Raw genomic sequence first — 12,516 nt, forward strand, 5'->3', positions numbered from 1 at the left:
CTTGATTAGGAGCATAAAAGTATAAAGCAGCAGTGACATACCAAGACTCCACTAATTTACTACGGTAACATCTCCATGCTCCAAATTCTTTTCCTACATTCATGCTTTTGTCTATTTGTCCTTTTTTAGACTACATTAATTGATCTCTAGGAATTCCCACTAAATGAAAGAACTGTTCTTAAATTTTATGTTTTGGAATTAAAAATATTTCTGAGTTTCAATTAATCATCCAGATCTAAAATCGGCTTGATTTTAGAATTTTTTCATATGGAGGTGGGGGGCCTAAAGCACCAAAACATGGAACATGATACAATTCAGGATTTTGAGTTTGAAGGTGCATTCCAATTCCAGTTGGATTCACAGCTGCTTCTGTCCCTGGAAAGAGAAAGGTGGAGATATAATCTTTCTAGTCAGCATAAAACAGAAGCACATGAACTGCCTAATAAAATCTGGCATTTCTTGGATCACTGGAGCAACAGAAAATTGTTTGTTCCCTTGAGAAAAAATTTACAACCATATCACTCTCTGCCACGATAGTTTAGTCATTACGGCAAGAAAATTTGCTCTCATGAACCGATTAGACCATCATTGACTAAGCCATAAAGAAGCACCTACAACTTAACAGCTGAAACCAGAAGAAATATCCCTTTTGGAAGATCAGAAGACAAGATTCCCGTAAACACGAATGGCATTTTAGCTAATGCTTCCATCATGAGATATGCAAATATCACTAGAAACATTAAAGTATTACCTCTGAACTTCATTATTTTATATGTATGCTCTGTAAACTGCAACTCACACAATTAATTAATTTCAACATCTCTATGATGAATAGTAAAAATATCAAGTTGTGAAGTTTTCAATTAAAGTATACACATGCAATAAACGAAAGGCATTCTCAAATTTTAAATTTTGAAATCAAAGCTCTTGACTTTAGATTATGCACACTACAAGCCATTATATATCAAAAAACAAACATTTTCTTCCTGAAACTGATCACCTTGAGAGATCATGCACTTATTCCAATAGTTCTTTGGGAAGTCTTCTATTAGTATTGGCTTGAAAGACTGTTTTTGAGTCACACAGGAAATCAACAGTAATATTTTATACCCATTTCTCTCTTTATATTTTTTCTTTTATTCACAGGGGTCTTTACCTTTCTGGGAATGATTTGGCTTCTTCTTCCCAAAACAATAATAACAACCATAAATTCACCTTTAAAAAAGAAACTACACCCTTAAACTAAATCTGGCCCTTTGACTGTTTTTGTATATTACATTGAAATAGCACAAACATGTCCATTCATTTGCATATTGTCTTTGCCTGCTTTTTCTACTATAATTGCAGAAGTGAGTCATCCCCACACGCTTGCAAAGTCAAACATATTTTGGCCTTTAATATAAAAAATGTGCTGATCTCTTTCTTAAAGGATTAAGATCCAATACCATTGAGAAAATTCCAAAGAACATGCCACAATTATCAAAATGATTCCACGAGTAGTTACATATCAGGCAATAGCTGCTTCACTGGAATCCATATGTAGATTACTCAAAATGATTACTTTGGAGTGCATTCTATTTATTTAGAATCATGAATTTCCATAATATAATAATTCAAATATTATTATAATATGTGAAGGGTGGGGCCATATTTAGAATATAAGTCTCACCTCCTGGTTCAACACTTTTCTTAAGGGGTTATTTATTTAATTGAATAATCTACTCCTACGTTATTACACAATATTTTTACACCTCAGTTTGCTGTTGTGCCATAAAAATCTAGTGATGGTATCTACATCTATAAAAACAAGTCTAAATGAATGTAAAGTGCTTAAAACAAAGCCTGACACACATTAAAATTGATTGTCACTATTATTAGTAGTGATAATAGTATTATTACTATATAGCAAGAACTGTACTATGCTAAGAGTATGATGCATTTTCTTTTATTTACAATAGTATTTCCCATCTTAATGGTTATCCTATCTTAATGGTTAAATAATGATTAAATAATGGTTAAATAATGATTTAATCATTATCCTTACTAATGTTACAACACAGATGGGCTTCCCTGGTGGTGCAGTGGTTGAGAGTGCGCCTGCCGATGCAGGGGACACGGGTTCATGCCCCGGTCCAGGAAGATCCCACATGCCACGGAGCGGCTGGGCCCGTGAGCCATGGCTGCTAAGCCTGCGTGTCCAGAGCCTGTGCTCCAAAACCCTGAGAGGTCTGCGTACCACAAAAAAAAAAAAGAAAAAGTACTGAATTTTGATATTAAAACTTTTTAGTTTATTTTTACCCCACTTCCTATTTAGCTGTTAGTTTTTCCAGGACATCTCCTGCTCTGTTGAAAATCTTATGCTGATCCAAGTTTCTGAAGGGCAGCTGTTAATCTCTACCAAGCACTCTTGAGGCAACTGTAGTATACAATGCAGTGCCTTAACAGGAAAGTTTAACAGACGGTCTCTGGATGAGGACACTGCTTAACATGAAGAAATAAACTATTAATTGTCACTTCCCAGAAATCAGAAAATTGTCATTTTTCTATTTACAGCTGAGGCTAGCAATTACACATAACTCAAGACCATACTTTCCTCCTTTTCATACCTCTTAATGCAGACTGGAAAATAATAGGAAAGGCATGGTTTGGGGGGTGGGGTTTGGGAGCAGACAAGATCAGGATGCTGCCAATATGTCTGGGGAGAAAGGACATGAGTATTGACACTCGCCTGTCCAATTCCAGTATTTCAGGCTCTGCAGTGGCAGCAGACAATCTGTAAATTGTTGTTCAACATTACTGCAGGTAAGTGAGACATGGAGAGCTTTGTAAATGAGACTATGAACACGGGGTAGGATAGATGGATATTAAAATCCCAGAGATGCTCTTCTGTACCCTAAACCTTACCATTTACTTGGAGTGTCCAGCCCTGTGTATCTTTTCCCTTCTGCTTGTTGACTGAATGACATGTTTAGGTTCTATCCCCATACTCAACTCTGAGTCACTTCCCCAGGACACATTTTTTTTTTCTTTTGGGGTCTTTTTCTTCTGAAGTTTTCTCATTCAGACTCTCTCCCCAGTGCATGCCTTTGAGTCTTCAATAAACCATGTCTCGTTCTATGTTTACAAATCTGCTTTTCACAGATTAGATTTTCGACCCACACAAAACTATAAGGTTTCCAGAGAGGAAGTCTAGAAGTGTGTAGACAGCTTACCATAAACAGGGTCCAAGTCTCCAACAGCAAAAACAGCCATGGTGCGTCTTCGGGGACCATTTTGGAGTTTCCTCAGCCAGCACTGGAGGCAGAAGAGCACTGCTCCACAGAGAAGAGCCACCAGGAAAATCAGCAGCAAGAACCTTACGCCAGAAGAAGAAAGGGGAGTGAGGTGGAGCATTCTGGGAAGTTAAGAGCTCCTGCTACTTCCCGGAAAGGGGCAAAAACTCAACAAGACTGGATACAAACAATCTGGGAGGCCAAATTCCTTAAGCAATCCCCCACCACCACTCATACATTTTCACTGACTCTGGAATGTTCACTGAGCTTACAGGGGGTCAGTCTTGCCAGGTAATCTTAACTGTTTTCTCTTTAGAAATTGGAGAGTGGTTCAAAAGAGCAGCATCTTGATTCCTTAACTCATTCATCCATTATTCCTTCCATTCAGCCATCCATTCATTCATTCAACTAGTACGTAAGTGACCAAATAGATTTTAGATGTTGGAGCTGGGGATTCACAGGTTGACAAGATAGGGTCTCTGTCTTTGAGAAGCTAACCATCTAATTGAGAGAACTGGTAATGTTTAGTTTTGAAAATACAGAAGCCGAGATTTAGGAAGTTATAACAATCCTTTTTTGTCATATTCTGAATGGCTTTTAGGGTCAGAACTAAAATCAGTGGAGGAGTCATTTTGGGAGATTTCAAGATAAAGAACAATGATTTCACCTTTAAAAATATCCAACTTGGGAATAAATTATTATTCTTAAAAATAGTAAGTTCCCGGGCTTCCCTGGTGGCGCAGTGGTTGAGAGTCCGCCTGCCGATGCAGGGGACACGGGTTTGTGCCCCAGTCCGGGAAGATCCCACATGCCGCGGAGCGGCTGGGCCTGTGAGCCACGGCCGCTGGGCCTGCGTGTCCGGAGCCTGTGCTCCGCAACGGGAGAGGCCGCAACAGTGCGAGGCCTGCGTACCGCAAAAGAAAAAAAAAGTAAGTTCCCTGTCATAGGAAATGTTTAAGTAAACACTGGCCAACAACCTGAAAGTGATGTTTCTGTTGATCCACATGGTCCCTAAAGTTTTCTTATGCTCTGATTTCATATTCTATCTCAATTATTTAGGAAAAGGAGTGTCATATACCACTAAAGGTTTTATAACACAAATTGAGGGTATCCTTACCAGATATACCAGCCATTTGTGTACTGATCTTTATAGTTTGTGCACCTGGTAATAAAGGAAGAGCAGTTAGTGCTGGACCTCTAGAGGGACAAGGATTATTCTTCTGGACCGTAGTATTTGTTCTGACCACACTTATTTCCTCAACAATCACCTACCCACTGCCCCCCCCATAATTACACAAATGTTTACTGAATGTCCACTTCATTTAAGGCACTGAGAATACAGGTAAATGTGAAACTGTCAGATATGTAAGCAGATAATTGCACTGTAATAGGCTTGATTCTAGAGTTATGAATACTGTTGTGCATTGAGAAGGTAGTGACTATCTTTTCAGGGCTAACATGTCATAGGTGTTAGGCATTAGGCAGATAACCACTGCAGTATTCTATTTATTCAGAGACCTAGAGTTTTTCAAAATGCGAATTCTCCAGGGAAATTTCATAATCTCTATTATCCTTTAATATCTTGGTAAGGAAGATATTACTAAACCAGGCCTGTAAACTGGTTGGAGAAAAAAATTAGAATAAAAGTAAAATGGGTGTGTGTGGTCACACATACCATTTACCAAGGAGTTAGAAGTCGATCTTCCATTAGGATGGTTAAACCATTTTTGTATCTAGGTACAACTCAGTCATTCCTGGGTTTAGGTTAAAAAGATGACACAAAAACAAAGTTCACAGTGTAATTTTCAGGAGGTTTAACTCCCCAGGGATAGACACTCAAGTGCTATTCATTCCAGAGTCCCTCACTATATCAGACACGGGCACTAAATGTATGTCTGCTGATGGACTTTTTTCACACCTTAGTGTATGGGCCGCTGTTAAAGTATTCTAGCATTAAATAGTGGAAAACCGTTCATCACAGCCTGATAAACTTCTGAGATAGAGCTGTACTTAATCATGTCTTCTTCGGCCATTGTTAAAATAATACTTAGTACTTTTCAGCTTGAAAGCATTTTTAAATGTCAGCTAATTTATTGCTCTCAGCATCTCTAAGGAAGCAGTGTGTCATGTTTATTATTATACTAGTCAGAAATGACTTTTTAACATATGTGAAGTATCAACTTAAAAATTTTACCACAAACATTTAAGACAAACGTCAGTCACCCAGACGACAAGACTTTTTTGTGTGTGTGCACCTAGAGGATTTAACCAAGTATATAGGTACAAATGGCAGGGGGGAAAATGGCAGCTGAAATATAAATTTCAAAAACATCCTAAAACAAGTGATCATCAATAAAGGATTATAAAGATAATTAATGGAACATCCTTATAAAGGAATATTATCCATTCATCAAAGAGAATATAGATTTATATTTATAATTAAACAAAATAATACAGAGAGCTCAATTCTACTTTGTGTATTTTCTTCTATGTAAATACAATGATTTCACTACATAGGTATTATACAGTTAGTATGTATAGATATATACCAAATTACTAACAATGCTTGCTTCTCCTGAAGATGGTATTTTGAGGCACTTTATATTTTCAGTATTTCTATATTCTTTGAATTTTTATAATGTACATACATCACTTTTGTAGTCATAAAATTTTTACATAGTATATTATAAATACAAAAAATCTTTAAAATGTAGTATCCCACTTTAAAGATGTATGTAGAGAAATACTCCTGGTGTCCTGGCTCAATAAAACAGCTCAAGGTTCTTGGTTTTGAGTCTTGAAATCTAAGCTTATGACCAGAAAAAAGTATGGATTGCTTTATCTTCCTCCATATATAAATCTCTGCTTCTCTCCTTTACATTTAAAAATAGACCATATACTTATTAAAATGTCAATTCTATATGTTAACTACCTTATGTCATTTCTTTTTGACACTCAATAAGTGTCAATTATTGAGTGGCTCTTATTGAGCCACTCAATATTTTTTTCAAGTGCTAACAATTATCCAAACTTATTTACTTTACTTCCTTTTTCTGATGCCGTGCACACACTGGTGAAGTTACTGATATGCAATAAAATGGCCAGGAAGCAGTTAGCTGGAGAAATGCAAAGTGGTCATACAATTTCACAACTGTAGGCTCCTTTAGGATCGTTTATTTCACCTTTAGGATTTTGCACACTGTGCAACAGACACTCACAGTGGGAAACGAAATGGGAGGTCACTACCTGACCAAAGAACTTAAACTAGAATAGAGGTCTTCTGACTCCATGTGCCTCCTTCTTCACCATTGTTTCCATGTCTTTTACAAGTTCAATTTTTAAACAGAAATTTTTTGAGTTCTTAAAAAAAATTAAAAGTGTCTGAACAATATCAGTATTTTAAATATTTAAATTTTAGGTGCAAGATCTTCAGTGTAGAAAAAGTTATTTACTCAGAGATTTACTTATGCTTGATCAAATTGGGATGGGGATGCCAAAAAGATAAAAAAGAAATCCAGGAGAAGTGAGAGCTGACTATAACGTTTAAGGAAGACATTTCCAATAATCAGAGCTCTCTAGAAGTAGGTGTCGAAGGAGATAATTTCCGTCCCTTCCAGAACAACCAGTGCCCTACTTTGATGTATGGAGATAATTCCTGCTCTATAGGGATGGTTAAACTAGTTGATCTTAATTGTTTTTTCTCAGTGCTGAGAACCTGTGGACCTAAGATTAACTGCAAATTCATTACTTGGATAAATAGAAGAAGAGTGCAAAGTTGTTTCATTGGCTTCTCTACTAGAATTATCCATAATTTCTTGTGCTGGGCATTCTTCTAAACCAGTTGTATAACTTCATGTGAATTAACTCACTTTCAAACTTAAAATGCTATAAAGTGGGGTCACACTATTATAATCCTCACTTTATAGTTGAGACAATTCAGTCATAAAGAGATTAAGTAACTTGTTCATGATAAGATGGCGGAAGTGGCAGAGGCAGGCTTTAAACCCAAATGGTCTGGCTGTGGAGTTCATGTCTCTTACCACTATGCAGCATTGTAACTGGGGAGAGGAAAATTCATCTCTAGCCTCATATTACTATGTGGACTACTGTCTGAATGGATTCAATATTCTGTGTTCCAAAATGCTTTAAGAAAATATTAAAAATACAAAAAAAAATTAGAAATGAGAGCACAGAGAGTAGCAGACAAAGAGAATAAGCCAAAAGTGAGATCAGTTTGTAAACTGAATGTAGTAAATCTAAGCTTTCTAGCAATTAATAGGATGAAAGAAAGAACTGGTTATATAGTATCCTCTAAAATGAACAAAAACAGGCAGCATTATTCACCAAATGCACAACTATTCCAGCTATAGAAATGACAGACAAATTCAAACTACGGGGCTTCATAAAGAGGCTGTCTTTAACAACAGGAGCAACGTTTCCCACAGTACTCTTAGAATAAATGCAATAATAAATTTCATCGGTCCTTTCTGTAAAAATTACTCTTAACTGAAGCCGGAATGCAATTCAGCTACAATAATTTGGGGGAGGGACAGGTGCCAAATCATATCATCCAGAGACCAGTGGCCTGACCTAATTAATCTGGGGTGGGTAAATTGTACAGTACCCAAAAGGATGGTTGGATTGTGTACCCCTAGGTATTTCACCAGGTGTGTAATTTTATCTAAATATTGGACATGCAGTGTGGATTTGTAGTGAAAATCCCAGGCTCAGGAATCAGTCATAGGCCCAGATGCAAGCTCTGCCTTTTACTTGTTTACTCTTGAACAAAATACTTAACTTCCCCAAGCCAGGTAATATGGTAGACTATCATCAGCAATGTATTAATGCAATTAATTTACAGAATCCCATATGTGTATGATTTTATTTATGTTTTGTAAGATACCTTATTTATGTACATACATATACATCAGTGTACGTGGTTATTTCTGGGGAAGGGAAAAGATTAAAGGTGTAATTTTTCAGAGGGACTCTGACGTGTTTGATTTCATACACTAAATTACTTATAATATCTAAATTATACACAAAAAGTCTAGCAATGCATTCTTTATACTAAAAATGCAGTTATAAAAATAAATTGATTGGCAGCCGCATAGCACAGGGAGATCAGCTCCATGCTTTGTGACCACCTAGAGGGGTGGGATAGGGAGGGTGGGAGGGAGACGCAAGAGGGAGGAGGTATGGGGATATATGTATACATACAGCTGATTCACTTTGTTATACGGCAGAAACTAACACACCATTGTAAAGCAATTATACTCCAATAAAGATGTTAAAATAAATAAATAAATAAATAAATTGATCGGGTTAGAGAAGAAAAAAATTAGTCTTGTGCTGGAAAGAAAATGTAAATAGAACTAATAATAGATCCCACAAACACCTTCCTGTGTTGGCAAAATATTTGAAATATTGTGTCTGCCTTCAATACATTTACTTACCTTATACGAACTCTCCACAAAATCAGCCACTTTCTTGCCTTTTCTGTCTTAATTTTCTGTTAATTTGCATTATATTTGAGGTGGTTTCTTGTTTTTATTCAAAAGCAATTATATTAAGTAATGACTAATATAACAGACATTTACATGCAAAATGATGTAGCCAAAAAGTTTGTACCTAAGTACTAATTTAAGTCCTGCAATTAATTTGGTACTCTCTTTGGGCCTCAATTTCTTCACCCAAAAAAAAGGCCAGTAGCCTCAGTGACTCTAAAGTTAGCTTATAAAGTTCCTCAATACCATATTCTCCTGTCATGTTGATTGGGGAATTAGATTCAACATTTCTGATCCTTTCCAATTATGAATTTCTTTATTCTATTATTCTGGGTCAAAGGCAGAAGACGAAAGGGCAAGATGAGACAGCCATGAGGTCCAAAGTTAGGTAAGCACACCAATAGTCAAAAGTCCATTATGTCACCAACACCAGAAGACAGAGAAAAAAGCAAGTCCAAAATCAAGGCAAAGAAACAGCAATGGAGAGCCATGCAGTAGCTGAAAGAGTGGCACACATTTAATAAGCAGATGATCAATAATGGGATGATCCATCAGAAATAGGTGAAGGATTCCAGGGCCAAGGAAAGCAGCCCACCCAGCATGGCCTCATAATCTGGAGACAATGCCCGGAGACCCCGGCCTTGAGGGTAACAGTCAATGATAAAAACAGCTAGCTGGCAGTGAGGGCTGCTCCCAGGAGAAGATAGGGCTTGGCAGAAGTGCTTTCTGACACTTGCACAAAGTCTCAGTACATTACAGTTATCGTTAACCATCAGCAGCTTTATTAATGGCACCTTCTCCCCATCTCCCGAATAGAATTCTGAGAAGAATTAAGCCTACAGTACGAAAAGTGAGAAAATAGTGTCAATTATTGACATAATATATCAAAAGCACTTTGAAAGGTACACATAATACAGGTTAGATCTTTGGTAGTTTGCTTATATTTGAAACCAAATTACCCAGAAAACTGTCTCCCATCATCCCTGTGAGTTACACAGGTGGATGGAGTCATAGAGGAAGTCATGATTCTTTCATGAACTTAAAGGACACTTAAAACTTCAAGTGTGGAGAATGCAGTGAGCAAAAATACCTAGAAATCAACTAGGTCCCTTATTTATTTAACAAAGTTGATCACAATGAAAGTGCATTTTTCTGCTTTTAGAAAAATTGAGCCATTTACATTTAAAAGCAATTTACTTTTTATTTTTCTTGCATGATTATAATGATCGTTTGAAACTCAGTTGGGGCTTCTCAAATGACTTGAGACATTTTTATTCTTTGAATTTTGAAAATGCTGAATAGAACCATAGAGCCTCTTGCTATTTACTTACATTTCATTTTCTTCACATGGTGAGTCCGATAGCACCAACTGAAACACATGTTTAGAACAATGAAATCCAAACATTTCATGTCTAATCCTTTAATACAGTGCCTAGAGACAATGTGTGTTGATATCATTTTGCTTGTTTTTCTGTTTTAATTAAAAGCTCCGCAGCAGAGTCTATTGGTGCAAAGAATTGTAATTGAAAAAAATCTCTGGGTAGATTCGCCAGCTCAGCAGTGACAGGAGATATATACTGGGAGCCAGATTCCTATCCTACACACCGCCATAGGTGGGTGTGAAAACACTTTGTTTTTTCTATAGGTAGATTTTGCTTTATCTAAAGAGCTTTTGTGCACCTTGCATTTTTCTTTGTTTTCACATTTTAGCTAGAGGAAGGAGTTTCATTACCTGTGAATATTATTTTCATGCAAAGGAATCAAGTTCTCTACATGAAAACTGAAGTCCATTCCCTTAGCGTTAGTGGATATTAAATACATGAACGAAGGAGGGAGTGATTTTAACCTGCTCTCAGGCTAAGGTCAACCTAAGATCCATTGACATTCCTGTTGAGATTTACATTTTTCTCTTTATCAAAGAAGAGGGGAAAACTAATAACCTTGATTGCTTTATTTTAAAAGACCCAAACCGTAAGTATTCTAACACAATTTTCTTATCCTCTGTGTCGAGCCTTATAGGTTACAATAACTCATGTCACAGAGGAAAGAAAGTACTCCTGTCTAGAGGACTTGCTTATAGGTTTGTCTTTCTCTTGAACTGAGACCATTTTCATGTACAATGAGAAAAATTGTTGAATATTATTTATATGTAGCCCTAAACATTGTGTTGATGAGGTCTGTGAAGTATTTATTTTCCTGGACCCTACATACAAATATCAATACAAGTAAGAAGTTACAAAATTTAAAATCATAGACTTGGAAATTTTGTGTGAGATACGTTTTCTTTCCCTTAATCCCAAACTCATCTTCCTCAGCACCTCATATTTATTCCACCAAGTTTGTCTGGGCAAAGAGATTTGTGGAGTTGCAGATGGAGTCATGAATTGGCCATCAGAGAGCGTGGTAATGAACAATTTATAAGCACAGAAAATGAGTTGCACTCTCTTTTGCTAGAATGCTGCAAATAGACTTGCATACTAACTGAAAGGAAAATGAACGTTCAAATTTTGTCCATAAAGAAAGTTTATTTATGAGCAGATGAAATCATTTAGGATCCAGCTTAACAGATAAACAAATAAAGCCAGCATTTCACTTTCAAGTCACTTCCTTGAAACCCTAGCAAGAAGTACACAGTGTTACATTATTACCACCTCACTTCCAATGTCAGACTTTGCAGTTATCAAGAAATGGGGAGTGAAGTCTTAATATATTTCATACCTAAATATTTCAGATACGCTGCATTCAAGAAACACAGATACAGAAATGCAGGGATAAGTCAGAATGAGATACTAGAGCAGAGGAATCAAAATAGACTCTAAGATGGTTCTGTCTGCACTGTTCAGCACTGAAAAACTGTTGAGCCTCAAGTATGGCTTTGGACAACAGTAAACATACCTTAAATTAATCCTGCCACAGCATTTTATGTCAATAACACTTCTGATTTTTAAAAAATTTTACAGCATAACAAAGTTAAAAAAATATTAATCACATCATATTTCAATAGCAATAGAACTAAATAAAGAAGACATAGGACTAAGGTCATAAACCATTTTGTTATCTGTATGTTTAACCAATATATATAATGCCCTAAGATTCTGGTAACACATTCTTAAAGGAAATCTTCTAACTGTCGGAGTCATTGTTACCCAAACCACAAATCTATAACAAATCAGATCCTTAGAGTAGTAGCTTTGAAAATCTTTTCCCAGAAAGAGAGATGGTTACCTGGAATAGTGGCAAACACAAGATTCCTGTTTTTGAGACCATCGAAGTGACACTTAGAAGTCTGGATCTCGACATAACTTAAAGGACAAGAGGCTCAAAGATAGTGGTTTGCCGTCTGTGTTTATCTCCGTCTTTCTCAGAACGTGTTAGCTTCTCTATAAGTTCTGCTTCATGCCAGGGCACTCATTAATGCTCGCTCCTTGTGACTGGTAAAGTGCCTGCCAGGAGCTGGAATTTTAGGTGCAAGCTCACAGGTACTGAATGTTCAAGGATTTCAGTTTAAGCTCAGAACACTGATAATGTTTCTCAAACCCTTAAAAGCCAGGGTAATACATGCTGACCTGCAAAACTAGCTGGCTGCTGAAATAACTTACAACATTCAAGTGCATGTTTTTATTCCAGGGTACTTCTGGGTTGTTTGTTTGTTTGTTTTGTAGTTTTTTTTTGGAAAATTTATGTTTCCTTCCCTTTGTTGGTCCTCTTTGTTCTTCTTTTCCAAAACATCATTTTCA

The 12,516-nt window shown here is 36.6% G+C and overlaps 1 protein-coding gene across 1 annotated transcript; it reads right to left on the reverse strand.

The window, feature by feature from the left end:
* Window positions 1–235: 235 nt before the first annotated feature.
* TMEM207 (transmembrane protein 207) lies at window positions 236–12,079 on the reverse strand. Its single transcript, XM_060149032.1, has 5 exons — window positions 12,005–12,079; window positions 10,111–10,148; window positions 4,390–4,434; window positions 3,213–3,355; window positions 236–375 (listed from the first exon to the last, which is right to left on the reverse strand). The coding sequence occupies exons 1-5, from the start codon at window positions 12,077–12,079 to the stop codon at window positions 236–238; spliced, it is 441 nt and encodes a 146-aa protein (XP_060005015.1).
* Window positions 12,080–12,516: the final 437 nt, after the last annotated feature.

The sequence above is a fragment of the Lagenorhynchus albirostris genome, chromosome 5 (genome assembly GCF_949774975.1).
Source record: "Lagenorhynchus albirostris chromosome 5, mLagAlb1.1, whole genome shotgun sequence".
In the NCBI taxonomy this organism is placed as follows: domain Eukaryota; kingdom Metazoa; phylum Chordata; class Mammalia; order Artiodactyla; family Delphinidae; genus Lagenorhynchus; species Lagenorhynchus albirostris.